General features: G+C 42.3%; 2 protein-coding genes across 5 annotated transcripts; one reads left to right on the forward strand and one right to left on the reverse strand.

Moving 5' to 3' along the window:
* The first annotated feature begins 789 nt into the window (after positions 1-789).
* LOC128884405 (probable sodium/potassium/calcium exchanger CG1090) lies at positions 790-4451 on the forward strand. 2 transcript variants are annotated; one of them, XM_054137800.1, is made up of 5 exons: positions 790-1497; positions 1586-1759; positions 1943-2251; positions 2422-2636; positions 3193-4451. In XM_054137800.1, exons 1-5 carry the CDS (start codon positions 1362-1364, stop codon positions 3292-3294), a joined length of 936 nt encoding a protein of 311 aa, XP_053993775.1. In that variant the 5' UTR covers positions 790-1361; the 3' UTR covers positions 3295-4451. The 2 variants fall into 2 exon arrangements, with proteins under 2 accessions (XP_053993775.1, XP_053993784.1); XM_054137809.1 differs by having other exon boundaries at positions 790-1493.
* Positions 4452-4601: 150 nt separating this feature from the next.
* LOC128884391 (voltage-gated potassium channel subunit beta-2) lies at positions 4602-20969 on the reverse strand. 3 transcript variants are annotated; one of them, XM_054137788.1, is made up of 9 exons: positions 19136-20969; positions 16062-16255; positions 14303-14516; positions 13330-13457; positions 13010-13216; positions 12662-12759; positions 12522-12578; positions 12234-12443; positions 4602-12074 (listed from the first exon to the last, which is right to left on the reverse strand). In XM_054137788.1, exons 1-9 carry the CDS (start codon positions 19258-19260, stop codon positions 11973-11975), a joined length of 1335 nt encoding a protein of 444 aa, XP_053993763.1. In that variant the 5' UTR covers positions 19261-20969; the 3' UTR covers positions 4602-11972. The 3 variants fall into 3 exon arrangements, with proteins under 3 accessions (XP_053993763.1, XP_053993754.1, XP_053993745.1); XM_054137779.1 differs by having other exon boundaries at positions 12234-12440; positions 16005-16255; positions 19136-20964; XM_054137770.1 differs by having other exon boundaries at positions 16005-16255; positions 19136-20963.
* Positions 20970-22254: the final 1285 nt, after the last annotated feature.

A 22254-nucleotide genomic window follows, 5' to 3' on the forward strand; every position in this document is an offset into this window, starting at 1 on the left:
CACTTGTTCGCGTGCAAGCGCGAACAAGTGACTCGACGTGCATCGAAGCATCGACCTAGCGCGTAGCCTTCGCTACCGCGGCCGCTCCAACGGTCTACGCGCGCTCTGATTGGTCGAGGTTTTCGCTTAATATCTCCTTAACGAAGCCCCATCCGACATTTTTGCAAAGGAAATTGTTGTTCAGAATCGTCTCAACTACCCCCCATTTCCGACTCCTCCCCGAGTTTTGGGACACCCTGTATATCGCGCTATCGATGACACCGAGAGAGATGTGGCCAGATACCGGCGACACATTGACGACTCAGTAAACGATTCTCTCGTATCGACTCGATGAATATATTTTCCTAATATCATTTTAAAGGAACGATCGCGGTTAGAGATGTATCTACTACGTGAAATTTGGTACTTGATGATGTTTGCGATCGCCATCAGAAATAAAACCGACGATGGTGCTGGGATCAACGTCAACTGGCTATTAGTGAAGCCTTCTGTCAATGCCATACACACGGACATTTTTATGAATAAACTATACTCTTTATATTGTCATCTTGTTAAAGTCTCGATAGTACTTAATGTTTGTACCACGGTTGTTGGATGCATCTATTCAATTTTTTGTAGAGACATGATAGAGCGGCGGAGCAAATGTAGGTAGTTAGTTTATTACAAAGATCCTGGTGTCTAGATTCTGCGGATCCATTTTTTATCATTAGAGAAGCAAATATTAAATCCAATTTATTGCCAAGGGTTTACAAACCCTTTTCAGGAAGTTCGTGACTTTTTTCTCTATATTTCATACCTGCTTTATACAAAAATAACATTTATACTAATAATACCACCAGTTCTTACAGTTTTTACAGCTTCAGTTCGGTTATTTATCAGACTGTGTACGTACCGCTGTCCAAAAGTTCACTCTTCGATCTTATAGACTAAATAATACGAATTATTTTCACTTCTCCTTCGTCGAACGGTAACACATAGATATTATAGATAGAGTCGTTAGAAGACAGCTCCCCTACTCTATCTGTGATGTTTCTACATAGATAAAGAAGTATCTCGATGAATCTCATCTTAACTATCAATATCCAATCATATCGGATCTATCTATCGGTGATACTGTTATCTTTGCGCCTTGCTATTGCATTTCTTTAATTTTAATTCATTTTTTTCTCTCGCTCTTATCTCCGTCTGATAACCGGTCCAAGTTCAACCCTAATTCACGATCCGAGTCGTCGTTCCTTTTTCTTGTTTTTTCTTTCTTTTAATCCTTTTACACCTTTCGACAGGCGATACAATTAGAATGGCGAATATTGTCACGAGATTGTATTGTGTACGTGATATCTGTTGGAACTTTAGTAGTGATAATGTGGGACGGGCTGATCGAGTGGTACGAAGCGACGGTTTTGCTAGCGTTGTTCTTTATTTACCTGGTCCTGCTGTTCGGTGGTAAATGGGCCCTGCGATCTTGCTCCAGCGAGGGGAAAGGCTCCACTGTGGTGCGTAAGTACACGTTCTCCCTGCGTATGCAGCTAATTTCATCCCTGTTATAAGCAAAAATTAAAGCAACTCCTTTTCGATGACTGATTAGTGGTCAGTGTCATCGAGAGCTCGTCGCACGTGGATTTGTCCAAGCCACGTTTCAGGAACGGCTTAGATTACCTAGAGAATGGGATAACCGTTGTACGAGAACATCAACAAAATGGACGACACGACCTGGACATTGCTAGCCAATCCGGGAGATCGGAAGAAGCCGAGGAAATAGGTACTTGTCATCCCTAAATTGCGTACATTTTTATAAAAGACCAAAAGAGCAAACTTTCAGGTCCTGTATATTTTTAATTAATTTGAACTTGGCAAAACCATGACTTAAACTACCCCTAATTTTGCGTGGACCACAACGTACTTCAATTTCATCGAAATCTATCGTTTCGTTGGTCGTTCGCAGAAAACCTGTTTGCATGGCCAACGGAGAAGCAAGTGCTGTTGAAATGCTGGTTCTTGTTGAGCTGGCCGTTGAAGTTCCTGCTGTTCGTGACGGTACCAGACACTAGACGCGAACGGTTCAAGAATTGGTACCCCTTGACGTTCGTCATGTGCGTGATTTGGATCGCGATAGCATCTTACTTGGTCTCCTGGATGATGACGGTCGTTGGAGTGACCATAGGCATCCCAGACTCCATCATGGGCATCACGTTCCTGGCTGGTGGAGGAAACATACCGGAACTCGCGTCCATCGTGATTTTAGCGAGACAGGGTGAGGCCTGGTCCCATCTTTCGTGAGCCTAATTTTGTCTATCTTTGAATCTCTGCTTTATCATTAATTTCTTTTGTTATTAAGTTGTGCAACAGTGTCACAAGGTCGAGAATCACTGCTTCGATGGAATTTGTTAGAATTATTTCCCTAACCAAGCTTTGTATTTGCAGGTGACGGGAACATGGCGATGAGCAACACCCTGGGGGCGAACATTCTCGATATTCTACTCTGCCTGGGTCTACCATGGCTAGTGAAGTGTCTGCTCACTGGGAGTTCCGTGAAGATCGTGTCCGGGGCTCTTTCGTACAGCGTACTTTCATTAGTCATTTGCATAATCATCCTATTCACGGTCATCGCATCTTTTAAATTTAAGCTGAACAAGAAGGTAGGAATTATCTGTCTATTGTTATACTTGATCTTCATAGTATTAGACATCTTCTTCGAGCTTGAGATTGCTAACACGAATTGAAGACCTTCAATGAGCGATTAACGCCATCTTCATCTCATTTTCGCTCATTTTGATCGCACGTGTAAAGCTATGATGAATTTGTCACTGTAAATTTAATTATGGAGATATTTTTATCGAGTCAATAGTTACACATACTTTTATTTAGTCACTGATGCCTCGCTATCGTCACACCATTTGTAATAAAAGTACGTACAAAGTATCGACTCGATGAATATATTTTCCTAATATCATGTGTGCTTCAGAGAGTGACTGGATTACAAGCGCGTAATTGTCGATGACCGACAAAAGAACAATTTCTCGAGATTGATCATACGCATCTGTTATTCACTAGAGTCGTCCAGTATTTACTTTGTGTTTACTTATTTCTTAAAGTCATTCACGATAGTCAGTTCATTCACCGATCACAAACTGCATTTTTCATCTACGATCTTCCAGAGCTAGTCGTGTTTATTCGTTAATCGTGATTGTATAGTATTCAACGATCATAGTCATGCCCATTGGTATTCACGAATGCCATGGAGAAGACGACGAGCGTCCGCCAGAGACAGGAAGGATAAAAGGGGCGAACAAGTGAAAAAAAATTAATGAAAATTGTGCTGTCGATAGTGAACATCGATAACGATGGGGCTGATAAGATTATATGTCGATAATATTCTCAGGTTCTCAGGTTCTTGACATACATTTTCGACATCGATACTCTTCTGTAACGCGTCCTTGGTCGCGTCAATGCCGTGCACACTTTGTGTATCGAAGTGGATTAACATTTTGCAATGGCGTCGCTGCGACGCAAACTAAATGAACGATATAAATTAATAAAATTGAAATTGTAAGCACAAATTTTGGTGGTAGAAGGAAATTAAAGAAAGTAGGGGTACATGCCGCGGTGGTGGAAACAACACGATGAAGACTTGTCTTCAGGATAGAGACAAATTCTTTGACAAGGACAATTTTCTCAAAAATCGATGAAGATCAAAAAGTCGTTAACAGGAATTTTGTTGACGCAATATATTATAGTTCAGTTCCAATTAGAGGAGGGCTATCCCTATCGAGATAAGCTATTACGAAAGAATTCAATTAAGAAAATGTAGAAAAGAAGTATCGATTAAACTCCGATGCCTAGCACTACAATCTATTTATATGATATTTGTATCAATCAGTGTTTCTTATGAAACTATTGAAGATTGATATATTGATAAGTGTAAACTCTATTAATTGATATGTGTCGATACTTTTGCGTAGAAATCAAACCAGAATGGTAGAAAGTGGCATTTTATTATCTGTTATCAATATGGTACACCCCATCGATAGTGATTGACTATTAGAATGCAGTCCTGGGCACTTTCGAATCAACATTATTTGAAATACCATTTAAATTATTTAATTATTTTCGAAATGCAGTTGTCGAAAACAACTTGAACAATATGTATAGTATGTTTCTCTATTCGAAGCAACGAAACAATGAAATTCTCTTTGTTAGGAATAACTAGTGTTTACATGTTTCGTTAGAAGCTTATTTTATCACCTTATTTAAAAGTGACGAATAAATGCTTAGATAGACGAGTAATAAGTATCGATACGCCATAGAAACGATAATATTATTATTTCGAAGCTTACAATAGCTCAGCTATTTATAGTTTCAAGTACATAACGTGACAATGATTACCATTAATCACGAATATGCAGAGTATCCAACAGGTTCCCATACAAAAATTTACTATTCTATGCTCAAGGATAAAACAAACGGTTGAAATGTTATTTCAAATAGTTATTCCTCATTTTCATTTCGTATAAAGCGTGTCCAGGCCTGCGGAAACGTATCAAAGCATCTATCGACCGATGGCACTAATAATGGACCAGGTTCAATCTGGGCTGACACGTGACATTCTTAATAAAGAATAATTTATTTTTACATTCGACGAATTAATTCGATCATGAGAAAACCTTTTCAGCAGGGCAATCGATTAATCGGCGAAGACATGCTAACCGTGTCGGTTTTTTGTCCGAAAGCATTAGGATTCAAGATCAAAGTCGCGAATTATATTTATGTGATTCATAGGTCCAGATTAGGGCAAAGTTGTTAGACAAAATCCGACCGAAAGAAGTCTACCTCGAACGTGTCAGGTCGAAATTTTTAACGTTGAGTCTTTACAAACCTTTCGATGGCTGGATGTGCGCAAAGTTGGGCAGTCATCGATCATTCTGTGATTACACTCGTGACGGTTTAACTAAAAGTAATTCGTGCTAATGATAAACGTTAATGATAAGTAACATTTATAATCTGTAAATACAATAATTAATTAAGTAATTCGCAATCGTTGAATGAAAGATTTATTTTTAACTTTTAACCAGCTTATCTCTCTTCTTCTTCTTTCTTTTTTCTCTTTCTTTTTTTTTTTTTTGTTGTTTCATCGGAACATTTTTATTAACTTATCGTTTCAACCATAATCAAAAAGTGTAATTGTTTCGAGATTAACGATTAACGAGGAGCGTATCGTGCGCGCGCTCGATACCATTCGGATAATCATGAATCGTTCGATCGCTGGATCGGATTGATCACTGGCGATCGTGATCGTTAATCGTTAATCGGACTACGGTGTTTGTCCAACACTGATACAAAGTATATAGCGAAAAGCTTTGGAAAAAACGGTGTTGGCGTCCGGTGGTTATTGCAACATTGATACTTGGAAGCGACGTCGCGACGACGCGTACAATTAACACGCACGCCACTAGCAACCGAGAGTTAATTAAATAAATTACGGTGTACGTCAAACGAATGGTATGGTCCCGCCAACACGTGAAATTCTGCGTATGCGAATATGTTAAGTAGGTAGGTAGATGTGTGGGCGCGTGACATATACAGTGACGGCCAGAGAAATTAGTATCACTTCTTAAAAACACTGGTTGTCGCTCTGACAATGTAGAATATGTTGATATATAGCAAATATTAGTACAAACGGTAGTACGTTATACTGTATTATTTTAATGAATTATGCTTTCTTCAATGTAAATCAAGCCTTTAATGTAGTATAACGAGTGGTTATTGCTCATGCGAGAGAGATCTTTAAGCTTGTAGACATTCTATGACCATTATGCTTTCTTCAATGTAAATCAAGCCTTTAATGTAGTATAACGAGTGGCTATTGCTCATGCGAGAGAGATCTTTAAGCTTGTAGACATTCTATAGCCATTTGTACCATTTGTAGTGGGTAATGGTCGAGTCTTCGTTATTAGCAATTTATTAACAATAATTAAACACACGATTGTGTCAATTCATCGTCTAAAAATAGTAAAAATATCAAGAAACTGTGTCGACAATCTTATTTATCCACTTAAGCGCTTTTCGATAATCAGATAATGCTATCGCGACTTTTTTCTTATGTCCTGTGCGTGGAATATATTTGCAACGAGGCTTTAGGATCGCCGAATGTCACGATTGTTTCGGTTACATTCTGGCGTCGCCGATTTGACCCGTTATCGGTATATAACATTCTTCCTAGACCACGCGCCACTATAAGATAGAGATCGAGTCGATTCTTAGACACGTAATAAGGATTACATCTTGTCTCGGGCCAATTTAATCAACACCATTCTTCACCTGTTTTTGTGTGATGGGTGCACGATAATAATTTGCGATAATGGTCAGGTAGTCCTTGTTTCATTATCGAGATAAGATAACCGATGACTGTCTGCAAAGCAGACGTCTTTCGTGCGCGTTTGTCCATCTACCTACCTACGACGCGCCGCCAAAATATACGCGATACCTGTCGACTCTAATCGACGAATTGAGCAGGTAGACGAACCTCGAAATCATTAAATAATCATTTCTTACTATGTTTCAAATGTTGTAATTTTTTTGCGTATTTAGTGGCCTGATTGAATTGAAATAATTGACATTATTAAATCGATTCATTAATTAAATTGAATTTATGAGCCTAGATTGATATTAATGTATATATATTTCAAACTCGAGGTTAAAGAAGGGTCGATATTTAATATTGCGAGGCTCGACTACCCCTCCAAGCGACGAGAAATGCCCTCGAGGAGTCGATCATTCGTCAACCACTTAAAAAAGTTTCGTATCGTCGCGATTCTTCGCTCCAGACCACTCGCTGTATCTCATATTCGCGCTGTCCCATTTTTGATCATAATTTTTTAATATCATCCGTTCATTAACCTCAACAACCACTCCGCGAAACATGGCTCATACGCAGAGACGGGCAAAATTTAATTCGAGTAACGAATAACGAATAAAGCCAACGCGTGGAAATTTATTAAATCCTTCATTCATCGCAGAGTAATCCACAATTCGAAGTCTAATTTTAATTTAACGAGTAACAGGTGAACAGTTGTTTTTATTCGTTGTTCGATGTTTGTATCCCTTATTCGTTATTCGAAACTGGAATCCAGATAAGAATTTCGCCCCGTCTCTGCCGCACTAATTCAACAGTTTGATTTCTCATCCGATCCTTTTTTAGTTTCCCCTCGGAATCTGTACAATTAGCTGCCATTTTTTTTTTTTTTTTTTTTTATGTTAGTGTCGCAGCGAATACAGTAGTGCGTGTTTGCGAATGTTATCGCATTTTTCGTTATTTCGATAAAAACATTCGTGGAAAACATTATTGATCGTGACGTATCGGAACGGTGTTTAAGAAATAACAGTAATCGACGCGAGTCGACCGGTTCGATCGATATTTAATATCGGTCGGATGGCGACACTTAATTGAATCCCTATCAGTACCGTACCGACGAGATTTCTTATCACTGTTGGAACACACGTTTGGGATTTAAGAAAATCGCCGAATACCGATCCCCTAATCGCGACAATAACGCGTCTCGGTGTAACCACAAGCCTGGTCCTATTTTTCATTTCAATACATTAATCTCAGTCGAAGCATTCGTTCACACCCTCGAATAGAATCACTTGCAACACTTTTATATTATAAAATGAAAGGTATTGTACAAGTTAACAATTTTGCTTTACTTTTCACGTGGATACAACGTTCATGCTTCAGTTTTTATATTCATAAACCAGTTCAAAGGTTTCAGAACAAAAACGTTCTTTTTACGTAAACTTTTGTTACACGTAGAAACTTCCTTTGTATGCAAATAGAAAACCACGCGTTTTTTTATATTTTATTTACGCTCCGGCCATTGGAAAATGATGTATTCCTCGTATAAATTGCATTTAATCGAATTGGAGCAAACGAAAGTGACTGTTATTGTTCACAATAGCTTTCGGAATTTATTCGAAAGAATGCTCGGCGTCTTTCAGCGCACGGCGAACACAAGTACCATTGGAGCCACTATTAAACCAAAAAATCTAGAAAAGCGCTGCAAGTAATCCCCTGTCGCAAACTCAGTTAACAACCCCATTTGGCATTACACTCTACCACTTAATTCCCCAGCTCTCCTGTTCCATCGCGTTCGATCATGCAGCTACATTTCCACGCGCGTGCAACGATGGATCGCTGATATCTGGTCGAAAAATTTGTTGAAATTTGAGCTGGCGCGCGCGAGCAGGTAATTCACAAGCTTGATCTCGATGATTCTTCGCGTGGCTACGCCGCGCCGTAAGGACGGTTTTGATTCAAAGAACCTGGCCGCGTTGAAAAAAGGACGCCGTTTATTTATTTTTTAATCTCTTATTATTTTTGTGTTTTTTTTTTTGGTGTTTTCTTTTTTAGCATAAAGGTGATTAGCAGAGTAACGAATCCGCCGAATTTACGTAATACGAAATAAGCGTAGAGTAGAAACGTTCTTCCTTTTTTTTTTTTGTGTGTGGTTTGCACGCGGTTTCCGTAATCGACTCGCGCAGGAATCGCGAATTAAAATCCACGTTTCTTTCATTGTTCGTCCCACGATATAGAGCGGTTCTCGCGCCCAACCCGCAATGTTTGTTCTCTCGTTTTCGTACTTTTGATGCCTCGCTTACCGCCGTTCGTGCTTCCCTATCGCTATCTACTTATGTACAATACTTACCTAGCTAATTATCCTCGACTACGCGCGTCTACCTACTTACCTATTTACCCGTCTACGTAGGTTTACCTATCTACGGTGGCCTGGCCAGCGAGCTACGGCGACCTGTATCGATATTCGGACACAGTGATGCCTCGTACCTCGTCGATCTTGTACATAGACGCGAGCTTCGGGAATTAATCGTTCATCAATACGCTGAATTGTTCGTTAATTGAATTAATAATCATTGAAAACTATTATTGCTTAGCCCCTTAGGATGTCTTTTTCGTCCAGATATCGATGCTTGACTCTTCGGCAAATGGTTCTTTGCAAAAGCACTTGCTCTGCATGATAAGACCACGGACTCATATATATCTCAGGAAATTAGTAATATAGCATCTACCCGAGATTAGATATCATCGCCGTTGTTATTAACCACACTGGAAAATATGCGAATGAAATAAACAAATTTTATCGCAACCTCCTGCTTGAATTCAGATTCCAGATTCCGCTACATCTCATGTTTCTATCATGCAGAGCAAACGTGGCTCGTCGAGGAAGAATTAATTCTCTAAAACAGTATTAAGCTTACGTATACATATACAATAGGGTGCAAAGCGTTCGTGGTGTCCGAATATTAACCCAGATATTACCGTCGTCCTTTTAAAAGAACAGTAGAAAGTCTAAATATAGCTAGCAGGGACTGAACGTCGCCGTCGTAGAGTGTTTTAGTAAATTTCGTCGCGTGTGGAGCAAATTGTATTTTTATTTACAAAAAATTACACTATATATGTATAGTTGATTGTTAATCGAAGCGAATGTAGGAAGAATAGCGGGGTAATATCCGGGTTAAACGGTCGCTGTCTAGCAAGAGGGTCCTAGGTAGCTGGCTGGCTGACCCTGCTGTCCTTTTCCGATAAACGAACGGTACGGCGAGTGCTATACACGCTTCACGTACATGGGAAAGGACCGTGGGTCATTCTCGACCCACCATGAGCGGCGATAGATGTTCGAATCGATGCGTTAAAAACTAGATGAAACACTTGACGTGAAATTCTCACAATGTTGTCTTCGTAGCGGTGCTCCGACGCGTCTCGCTGTCTCGAAACCGTATCCTGAACGACTAGAGCTCGCGAACGATATAGCTGGTGGAACAGATACCGCAAAACCTCGCTAATCTTCGGTTGATCTAGCACGATCTTCGCAATACACGCGACTTTTGGATATCGATAAAATTTATTTATACGTTACTCGAGAACTATTTATATTTTTCCTTATCGGGTTTTCTTGATATTCTCGTACGGCGGAAGATGACCGAAAAGAGTGGTCGAAAAACGTGCGCGTCAGATTATTCGTACAGCATCGAAGAATATTATAAGAATCTAAAAGTTTGTTTGAAAACGTGGAGGAGGATTGGCAAAGACGAATTTTTGATTATTCGATTGGTAGAATGATGAGTAGTATCTATTAGACTGTTCGTGTTTCTCTTATTCTATTCGTAGTCTTCGAGGTGCTCGACCCCCGGTTAACGATGACCGAGGCACTACTTCGCCGCTACCCGTAGCTCACCTTCATTCGAGTTCTTATGTAAGTTATAAACTTGTAAACGCTGTCGATCAGCAAAGCACGTATCGTTAAGTTTCAAGTTCTTCTGCAATTTTGAAGCTACCTTCTGCTCCGAGACCTCGATTGATCCAGATTAGCGAGGTTTTATCGTACAGCGATCTGCTCGAGTCAATTTCGAGTAGTCTGTTAACGCTTTACCTGTTCATGAAATTCCTTAACATTTGAACAAAACCTAGAAGGCAGGCGTAGTAGTATATTACAGGCTGAGAATCATAGCGGTGCAAGTATAAGTAAAATAAAAATTTGAGAAGTGATATGATGCTGCAATTTTCATTTTCGTTGACGTGCACTGCTATGATTCTTCAACCCTCACATATTAATCTATGCTGACCTTGTGCATACAGTATATCAAGGGTCCTGACTGCCTCCCCAACTTGAGTATTATGAGTATTATTAACGACCATATTCATGGTTCACAAGGCTCTGGGTCATGTCTGGGGTAGGTAGACGCTGGAATTAAAAAGCCAAAGGGCTGCAAATAGGTAAAGTGTTAACCAATCGCTGAATAGGTTCGCCCCAGCGTGACAACAGTTCTGTTAGTCACACGGTTCTATCACTTGATCTCCTTAGCGTTTACTTCGAGATTTCTAAGGTTCCCGGAGAGTCCCAAAATCCAAACGATCCCCACCGGGCAACATTCTAGACCGCTACATTTGTTCCACCAAGTATACGCGAACAGGACGTCCCTCGCAATCATCTTTGCCGCGCGTAATAAATAATCGCTCTTTCTCGAGCCAGGGAGGAATCGTGTTAACGGCAAAACGACGGAACGAGTGTCTCACAGAGCGGAAAACAGTAGTTTGCGATGATATACCGTTCACTACGGCCGTAACGGATGGCGCTACATCATACTATTTAGCTTTAATGAACACTTGGCGTAGTGAATCGTGAACAGAAGAGATTCGACACGCGGACTCTTCGTAGAAAAATCACGGCTCGTCGTCGTCTCTTTCCTATAAAAAAAAACAAAAAACAAAAAACAAAAAAAAACAAAAAAGCTGACGCGATGCGATTTTCAATCGAAATATCGTTTCATTTTTTTTTTTTTAAATCTGTGTGTTTTATATATCAGCACCCGTGTACATCCACGAGCATCAATCGCGAACAGAGAGGAATCGCGTGTGGCTGCGCAGGTAAAAATCGTTTAATCGTTTCCGATGAAAGGATATATTCCCCCGTCCGTCGAACACTCGACGCTTTTTTTTTTTTCGATCAATCGAGTTGCAATTATAAACGCAATCGCAGTCGTTAACCGTAATCGTAAGTATTGTCGTCGATTCATTCACGCGGGAACACCACCCGCGCTTTCAGGGACACGCCACCCCTAAACGAGCGCATACTTGGAAAATCGTCGTCCCCATTGCTTTGTTTTCGTCGTGTGTGTTCACAACGCTTTCGTTTCGTTATTTTCTTTTTTTTTTTTTCGTTTACGTCTCGGTTGTAAGATATCTCGGTTCTGCCCCGAGCCTAGATCGACTCGGTCAGGATGAAAGTGTGCACGAACAACGTATACGTGAACGCGTACTCGGTGTTTCATTGTATCTCGCAAAACGGTAGTTTGCCGGTCATTTCCTTGGTCTGCTCCTGATCCTGACTGTTGGCGCCCTCGCTTTTCGGGCTGCCGCCGTCCTCTAGCGAGCCCCCACCGCTTCCGTGAGGGCAAATTGATTGTCATCTGAGCGCCAGGGTCGAGATCATCGGTGGTCGGGACGGTTTGTTGTCGAGAATCCGTTCGATTTCGGTCATTATGTTGGCGTTCAATTTCGGGATCAGCTGGGGAACAGTTTGCCATACAACGAAGGTAGTCAACTGGTGGTACTTTGTGGTGTTCGTAGGAAGTTCGAGTGATTGTTCGAAGCAAAAATAGAGAACAATGAGTGGTTCAGCGCGAGGTGAGCGTGTCTACTAGTGGAACCACTGATGCAATTTTACCTGTAAACTCTGAAGACTCTCGTACAGTTGATCTATGTTTGATGCACCGAGGAGAAGGCACTGAACACTTTCATTCTTTAAGGACCACGCGATGGCCAGCTGTCCGAAAGAGCAGCCTAGTCTTTCGGCGAGAGCGCACACGTCCCGCAATTTGTCTGAATACTTTCGCGTCTCGTCCTCGCCAGACTTCTCTTTCCAGCCATATTCCTGCTGAAACCCGCAACGAACACGGTCAAAGTCTGTTCTGGCACTCGCATTTGGGAGTAAAATATGCGTCCAAGTACGTACCTCTTTGTACAAGGATTGCGTTTCGTCCTCCGTCCAACTGAACGACGAATACTTATTCTGGAATTAAAAATGTTTGGACTTTAGTGACGACGTTCGGTATATCATTCTTATTAATGTATACATATATGTTGAAAAGTAACCTTGTAAGAGGACCTCGACAGGAAGGAGACCCCGTAGTCCTCTGGTTTCGCAGAAACCATGCCAATCGTGACCGTGGACCATGCCATCAGACCCACCCCTGTAACCATAATTATTTCATCAAACCATCTGTTAACTTCGCGATAGAAGAGTACGGAAAAACAGGGAACGTTCACTTTTAATTAAACTGCATTTTATCGATGACATCTGGGACCAAAGTGTTAATACTTTAACACTTATAAGTTAATACTTTCCAACAAAGAAACTGAAAATATACTTTGTATTCTCTTGCGACATTCCTCGAGTTTTCTCCTTACGCTTCAATAATACATGGGATCCATACCGCGTACCTATTTTGTTGTACAACTCGGGCATGTAGAGTTCTGGCTTTTCCCTATAAAACAGATGATACTCGGCCTGTTCGACGATCGGTGTAACGCAGTTAAATTGACGACAATTCGTGTAAGCCTCCATGATCTCCACCGGTGTCCAACGTGACGTTCCCCAGTACATCACCCACCCTTTGCTTATCACGTAATTCATGGCGCGCACTATCTCTGAAAGAGGAACAAGACGCTGAAGAAGAAAAAAAGAAGAACAGGAGAGAATGAGAGCGAACGTGGGTCGTACGGAGCGTATGAGTGCTGTACAGTATTACTAGAGAACGAACCTTCCATGGGGCACATTGGGTCGACCTTGTGAATCATCACTATGTCGATGTAGGAGAGTTGCAGCCTAACCAAGGACGCCTGCACCGACTCGATTATGTGTTTGCGCGAAAGTCCACGACCCTCTGCCCTGGAATCAGTGAGTGAAGTCTGTTTAATTATGTGCTATTTGAGGTGGTTAAATTTCTAGATTGCTTAACCCTTTGGGGGAATCGCAGGTTAGGAATTTTGACACAATCGTTGCATACTTTCATTATCATCACACTTCTTTCAACCCTCTATAGGGGCGGAACTCCCTGGTGCATTTCTCTCACTTTTTTTTCTGGATGAGGGTAGAAACTTAAAAATACAACATTCTCGGCCCTTCCTTAGTGGTAACAATGAGTACCAGTGGCCTGTAAAGGGTTAAAAGGGTGATTTCTTAACACTTGGTCGACCGCACGCGCCACAGAGAACTGTTCGGTTTCTACCGCGGATTTTCGGAAGCAGGACGGACTGAAGTTCACTATTTCAACTTAAAAAAATCCGGAAACTACTCATACGAGCAATTACATTTCACAGCAACAATTTCGTTTAACGATTTCACATATTATTTATACAAAACATAAAATTAAAAGTTCAAGATGGGGAGATCTCCCCGCTCGGTCGGCTAAGTGTTAAGTATAAATATATTCAAATACCCAATTTCCTATCTGAATGAAAAGTCCTAAACAACGAATTCTTATTCATTCAACAGAAATCTCAAACTTCTCATTATAGAACTTCCTATTAACTGAATTAAATCGATTTCGTAAACTTTCAAAAATAAGTCGTTTAAGTTTCACAGTGTTCTCTAGGTCAACCCTAATACGGTACGCGACAAAGAATATTGACTTTGAAGTATGACGTGCGCCCGTACGGTGACCGTCAGTTCCGAGAGGGTTAATATTCCATTACCTTGAACGCTCAAGCGAGCTTTGGTACGGTCGAACTCACTTGGTATTCCAGTATATTTTGGTGGTGACGACGTAGCTGGAACGATTCCAAGCGCGGCGCAACAAAATTCGTCCAAACTGGATTTCCGCCCGATGCCCGCTGTGGGCTTCGCTCAGATCGAACACGTTTATGCCGCTGTCGTAGGCGAGGGCGACCACAGCCTCGGCTGCCTCCTCGCTAGTGCAACCCCCAATGCCAAACGTCGTCCACGTACCTAATCGTGCAAAGCAACTTTGTTAGGCGATCCGTTGATTTATCACGAACGCGTTTGGTTCACCGTTTTCCCGAACCGTTTTGGAACGGTGCAATTTTTCTGGGAATCCTCGTTCCTATACCTACCCCGCGGCTTCTCTTCACGTGTACCCCGAAATCGGTGGCGCGTACTTGCTTACCTTTGATCTCTCCACCCTCGTTAGGCACAGTTGGCTGGAAAATTGGCGCTACTTTTACGCGCTGTCTCGCGGCGTCCCATGGAAATGATCGACGCAGACTTCGTCGACAGTAGCGTTGACTAACACCAGTGTTAACCCTTAGAAACTTGCTTTTCCAAATTTAATTTGGAAAAATATCGATGTATTTATTATTTCAACCATTTTGACTTTTGTTCAAAAGAACATTGTGCAATGGTAATATACATACAGCCAAATATTAAAAACAAACCAATTACAAGTGTACAATTCTATTTAAAAGTCTGATATCAAATTTCAAACTTCTCATATATAGAGTGCATTCTGTGCGTGGACAATTATATACATTATAGTAGGTAAGTCTTTAAATTAAACGCAGAAAATGTACACCGCGATCGATATTGGTGTCGATTAAAACTAATGTCCATGAATTTTGTCGTCGATTTCTGCATCGGTCGTTTCCATGGGACCCGCATTTCGTTCCCTCGCGTGGTTTATGCGCGATTGTTCGTCTTTCGTTACGAGTCCAGGTACGAAAAGCTTGCATGCGCATATATATATATATCGTAGTAGAGAAGCGTCGATAAGCGATAAGCAGACGTGAAACAGGGAGAAAATAGACAGAGTCATAAAGATGGGTTGTAGGAGTGGAGGGGTTAGTGAAAACGCGTGTGCTGGAACGTCTTTCTCATAATTCGTTTGTTAATACAACTTCCTGTGGTCATAAGGTTTTACGAATTGTCTGTATTGTACATTTATTACTTGAAATGTCAACTATCCTTCTTTTGCTCTTGTAGGCTTTTCATATTTTTCGCCAAAAAAAAAGATTGTTTAATCAGAAGATCGACATAGGAAAACCAGTTAGAACCCATGCCAGATCAAGCGAATCCCAAAAATTGTAAATTAGACATTAGACCATCGAGACGGGAAGACTAAACAATCAGCCGCCGTCACGTACCAAACAGGGTGGTCACCCTTCCGAGCCAACAAACGAAACGAAATTTCATTAACAAACGAACCGAAGATACCGACGGGGCAAGCAAAACTTGTTCGCATCGAGTGAAATTCGTATCGAGCTGAGAATTCGTTGCGTTCAGCGTGTTCGGGGATGAAATAAACAAGCGTATATATATTTCTGGCAAACTACCGTCCGGAGCGTTACACGGAGAAGTGAAGCGTTTACACATCGAGAATAGAAACGAAGAAGAAGAAAAAAGTAACGAGAGAGAAAACGGACGGGTAGCCGCGATTTTTCTGTTCGACTCTACGAAAGTGGGGGAAAACATTCAGCGTACCTAATCCAACATTGGAAACACGTAGACCGCTTTTGCCCAAGTTGCGGTAGCGAATACCTGGCGAGGGATGCTGTAAGCGTTGCGCTTGTGCGGCAATGCAGTTAGTCAGTAGCTGTTCCTTCGTTCCAGCGGTATTGCTGCAGTGCACGCCACTATCCACATTGCCTCCGCCGCCTCCACCGCCGCCTCCGACGCCACCGCCGCCGTTGAACTCTTCCATGCAATCCAGACTCGCTATAGGTGCACGGCAGCTGCGCGCAACAAAGTACACACAAAGTATTAATAGGTCGGGATCGATCGTGAGGCTCGATAGACAAGCGGGAAAACCTTTATGGCTACACGCGCCGCTCGCGATATATCGACTCGCGTCAAAGCACGTTTCACGTGTGCCCCTCTCTATCGTCGTCTGTCGTCGAGTATCGACTGAAAATAGATTGAACAATTTTCGCAACGATCCTTCGGGTCCAAGCCTGGCCTGCGCGAATCGGAGCGCATGGCTGTACCGCTTTATTTATCGCCAGCCAATGGTGAGAGGTTTAAAGGTCACCGCAAGCCTCGAAACATGTCCAAGTGCCCCCCTTTTCTCAAGCTTGTTCTTCTCGTGTTTGGGAATCGAGTGGGAGGAGGGGTACAGGTGACAGAAGAGGGACTCTTTCAGGTTGGTTTCGTTGGAAGGGTTGGAAAGTAGCGACAACAGAGTTTGCACGGTGTGTAATTAACATGAAGTTTAATATTGGGTACTTAAATATGGAACTTTTGTTTTTTCTATTATTTACGTTGATGTTGTTTTAGATTTCTTCGAATATTTTTTATTATTCTCTGAATTACACAGGCTTAAAAATCCATACATTAAATACACATGTTTCGACCACGAAATAGATATGGTTCCTTTCAAATTGTTCCAAATTCTGATACTGTGGATCACAAGTAACCACACTGAAGATACGTGTGACATGAATTGAGAAACGAATGCTCAAGAGCAAAACAGTGAATACTGCTAAAACTATTTCAGTTTACGCAGCCGAGATACGATTCTGTCGTTGGAATGAATAACGTTTGCTATTCTATTTTTGATTGTTTATATTTAACAGAATTCCTCTATCGAATTTATCGTGAATTCTGCCAATATATCCCTGTCTCAAATACCAATAAAATTCTATGATGAAAGAGGAGTCGAGGAATACAGAATTATCGACTTTGCCTACATACTGCGGCCAGGAAGACAGATCGATCCCGAATTAAAGGGACTGTATTACCACGAGGAAGCGGAATGTAGACCGCATCAATTAATTTTTGCTTAGGCGCAGGCTTCACGAAGACTGACTAAAACGTTTGACCCAATACGATTTGTACTCCCTTCCTGACCTTTCGACTTCCTGATGAAATTACCTGAACCAACGAGGAAAAAAAAAGACTTTTTAAAGAAAAAAAGCCTTCCCTATCTTAAAGTGGCAATGGCAATATCGAATATGTGTTTACGAGTAGTATTTCAAAGTTGACAGCACCATGTAATGAGTAATTATTACGAGTAAATCAAATAAACCATGCCATTTGAACTAACAACGTGATTGTGCATTTAAAAATGAAATTACTTGGCAATTGCCTCGTCAATTTTAAGTACTATGCCTTGTTTCTTGGGACACTAACGTGATTATTCTTATATATTGATTACTATTGTATATAATAATATGTAGTGTTTTAAAAATTCCTAACCATTTCAATTTCGAATCGATATTTCATCGCACAATAATTCCATCTATACACGTGGTTCTTTGACATGTCCGACCACCGAATATCCTATCAAATTAACGAAACGGGGTCAAGTATATTTCTGTTCCTTATTTACCTGCGAAGCCACACTAAAAACGGCGCATAACACGTCAAGTGGTCCCCTCGCGAACGCAGAAGTTCTCGTAACGATAGTAAAAGTGTTGAATAATTCGCCCTCGCCGCGATATTGGTGACGACAGCAACGATTATCGATAACGCTGACACGTTTCGACTTCGTCGTCTAACTGTGTCATAACTTAATTTCTCCGAGTGTCCAACAAACCCATTTCTGTCTCCGATATGGCCGAGCCCGTGTGGTATTATGTAAAATACTCGACATGGTTGCGGCTGAATACTTGGATCCCCTCTACGGATCATGTAACGATGCATACCGGGGATGCGTGAGATTCTCGGATAAAAATTAGGAATGAAGAATCAGAGATAAATAATTGTTTCGATTCGACACTCGTCCAACAAAAATTAGGGTTCCTTTGTAGACTCAAATATTTTTATAATGGGAATTTTGTGCATTTTTCGATGCATATGTTTAGTGAAAAGTCTACATTTTTCGCAATGAATGAATAAACGTCCGACTTGGTTAAATTGACGAGAGTGGTGGATTTTGTGCTATATCCTTTTTTTATACTTTTTGTACTTAAATGTTCGTCGCGATAATTATAAATGAACAGCTTATACCCTGCAGGTCTTTCTCAAATTTCACGAGATTATCTTATCGTGATAACTTTTAGATACTACAAGTATCGAATTATTGCAACGAAAGTTGATGGTTATGCTACAACTCGTGAAAAGAGTGAAGCTCTTTTAGCCTCTTATATCTGAACTTTTCCTTTTTTCTGAGAGGTTGGGGAGGTCTGAAGAAGGCTCAGACCTTAAGGGTGGAAAATCTTTATTGTTTGCTCTTTATAACTAACAAGCAAATTGACCCAGATTCAGAAGTTCGACTATGTTATAAATCAACACGTAGTATAATTTACTGTGAATGTACAGTTCCTTTATGCGTGTAGAAGTTTAACAAAAAGTTACCCTTGTATATATGCCAACCAGATTGCATTAACTATACTTACAGGAAACCACCTATCGCGATTACAAAAGGACAGCAGTAACATTGAATCAAATTTTTTGAATGAAACCAAGCCTCTCTACCCGTAGAATGTTCCCAACTAACGAACCCCAACACTAGCAACCATTTTTAAATCACATTGCTATCGCCTCAGCCCCACTCAATTTTCTATTTTTCCTCCATTATAGTTTAAGGCCTCAACCCTTCAATCTACATATGCATCCTCCAGAAAAGTCTCCATAGGAGCTTGAAAAATTCTTAAAATTTGCCTAACACTCACCGATAAATAGTAGGCAGCGGATAATAGTCGTCGTCCTCCATGCTACTGTTCGTGTTCGCATTGTTATTCGTGTCGTTCCCCGCCGTGGACGTGTTTCCGAGATTGCACAGCATTAAACGAGACATTGTCGCGTATGTTGACGATTCTGCACCCGAAAATAATCGGTTTCGAGGTGCCCCAGGAGTCTCGGGGGCAGACGCGACGTAAGGAAGATCCAATGAAATCGATCGATTGAGCACACGGGGCGCAGAAGGTCAACTCGACTCTCTTCCCTTATCCGTGGAACGGAACGAGCCTGGTCGAGTGTCCCCTTCGGAACCCGAGTCTCATAATTCTCCTACGAACTTCATCGTCCAGCTGACAGGAGCGAATCGTCGTTAACGATCGCGATTACGTTTACACCGTACGCGTCTAGCGCGATCGGACGCCCTCGCGTGAAAGGTGGATGGACGTTCCTTCCATCAATCATTCGATCAAAGATCAGAGATTAATCCCTGACGTTAATTATGTTTCGATAGTCGTTACGTTTGATATATTTTTATTGCGCATACGTTGTATAGGCACTAGTTTGTTCTTTACTTATGTTATTTAGGCACCACAGCAAAGAATATTAGAGTACGATTCGCGACTGTTCCTGGTGTAGGGGATGGACGCGGCTCGGGGGAACCCCAAGCTCGAGACACCACTTCGTATCAAACGCTGTTGCTGGTTACGCGCGTAGAAACGAAACGTGTGTCCGTATATGGTCGATATGAGCTTCGATATGTGATAAAACGATCCCCTTTCGAGGGAGAGTCCCGACTATTATTGCCTAGCGTGAGATTCTCACGGTATCCTTGCAATCCACCGAACCGTTTTGATCCGCTCGACGTGGGATCGGGTTGGGCTAGGCTGCTCTCGATCGCAAACGCAACGTTGCCTCCAGCTCCGTTTCCGGTTCCAGCTCCGAACCCGACTTCTTCTTGGACCTTGGCTTTGATCTCGATCGCGACTTGGGCTTGGATCTAGCGTTCAATCGCAGCTGTGTTTCCGTATTGCGCGGCAATTCCAGCATCAACCTTCGTTCTCGATCGCGCGCCGTGCCACGTAAGAACATTCGACGCTGCTGTCTTCGTGTTCGCGATCCTCGTTCCCTGGGATGTTGTTTGGCCCTTTCGTCGCGGTGTACGCGATGCACTCCTTGTTCTTCGCGAGGTTCGACGGGCACGGGTTCACGCAGGTCGTAGGGGAACGGGTGGACGATCGCTTCGCGGACGACGCGACCCGTGGAAAATGAAAAGTAACGACGGTAACGAGGACGCGCGGTAACGCGAACGATTTTTCGGTAAAAATTTTGTGTGAGGATCCTATCGTAGAAACGGCGAGTGTTATACCACCTGCGCGGCAAGCAACACTGCACAACCTCGATACACTGCGACTCCCACCTTTTCAGCGGACGGAGCTACGAGCGTGCGTACACACCTCCGTGTTGGCTCGGTGGCCAACGTTACCACCGTTCCTCTCCGCTGTCGAGGAGGCTCTTTTTCGTGTGTGAAAAGCGAGCGAGCGATCGAGCGTACGCTCGCGCGTCTGCGCGCGCGCAATCGTTCGCGGGCACGAGTTGCGCACCCCCTGACGTCGCCGCGTTCACTAACGGGAGGGTTGCGGTCGCTTTCAGAGCGCATGACGTTGCCTACCGTCGCATTCAACGCATTCAGCGCATTCGCCGCATTTGCCGCATCGAGTCCCTCTCGGAATTATATCTCTCGATTCTACCCCTTACGCCTCCTCCGCCACCTTTGCTCCTGTTGCCCCTGCTGGGGCTGAGTCGAATAGGGAGACCTCTAAGGACGGGTTCCTGCGGCTGCTGCGACGCAGAACGCGCACACGCGGACCGAAATGGCGCCCAAACGACCGCTACCAGAGTACAAAAGTGCAATTCGCGAGGGGGTTGTTAGGTAGAGGTCTTTGGAGAGCAAGGGTGGCTATTGTTTAGCTGCCAGGTTGAGAGTAGGATTTTCCTCAATATATAATGATTGCTGTGCTTTGATTTGGAATGAGAATTTCCTTGCTTCTAAGGAATGAGTTTAGAGTGTAGGGAGAAGGGGGTGGGAGTTCTATTTTCTCTATCATCTATGCTTCCACTCTAGGAATCATCGTGTCGAGTTTCATGATTGTATGTATAATAGTCAACTCCAGGGATACAGGGGAAAACATGGGTCAACGTACGTACTGTTCGCACGCGAGAAGAATGCATCTGGAGGGACCTTTTATCTTGTTGAGTTTAGGGAGTCTGTAGTCTACCGGTTTGAAAAGAGTTGCAACTGAAGTCTCGTAAAATAAGACCTTGGATAAAATCGTTTGCTTATCAAGAATATCTGCCCCCTTCGAGTGAATCTTCCCCTTTGACTTTCTTTTGTGCCTTTAAAAAAAAAACTGAGATATTCTAGGTGCCCACGTTAAAGGAAACACCGCGTACAATAAATAAATATATCAACCTAATAATAGTAACTCGTCAATAATTACAAAAATGATGCATCTACTCGTCTATTTTCAATAATGGATGAATTATTACACTTGAGGACACGACAACAAGTACCCATTTACAGAGTTGGGTAAATTAGTCTACCTATATTTGGTTATATATTCTGTCAATAATTGCTGTTTTGTTTCGAGTAACGAAATGGAAAATTGAAAAATCCAAATAACAATCCCCGGATCCAACGATATCTCAAACAAACAAAAATCCACATAAATTCCTCGACTGTTCCTTCCGATACCATCGAAGGATGCGCGTCAGGGGCCACCGCGCTTTTTGCCCGTCTCGAGTGTCCTCACGGCTGCGCGTTGCATGCCCGAACCTGCCCTAACCGCTCCAGCCTTTCCCTGAATCTCGATGCGTATTCTCGACGCTCTGCCACGCTTACGAATTCCGTTTCAGTAGCCGAGAAATAAGAGCAGCCGCGTTTAAAGTTTCATTTCGCCGGACGAGAACCTCGCTCGGATTCACGATCGATCCGCGGCTCTGGCTCGGGGCGCGTGCCAACCAGGCCTGTCGCTGTCGCGCATACGAAACCCTTCGCTGGTCGTAGGGCGGATTCTAGGCGAACGCAACGAACGCGTGCACTCGTGGTAAATTC

The sequence above is a fragment of the Hylaeus volcanicus genome, chromosome 1 (genome assembly GCF_026283585.1).
Source record: "Hylaeus volcanicus isolate JK05 chromosome 1, UHH_iyHylVolc1.0_haploid, whole genome shotgun sequence".
Classification (NCBI taxonomy): domain Eukaryota; kingdom Metazoa; phylum Arthropoda; class Insecta; order Hymenoptera; family Colletidae; genus Hylaeus; species Hylaeus volcanicus.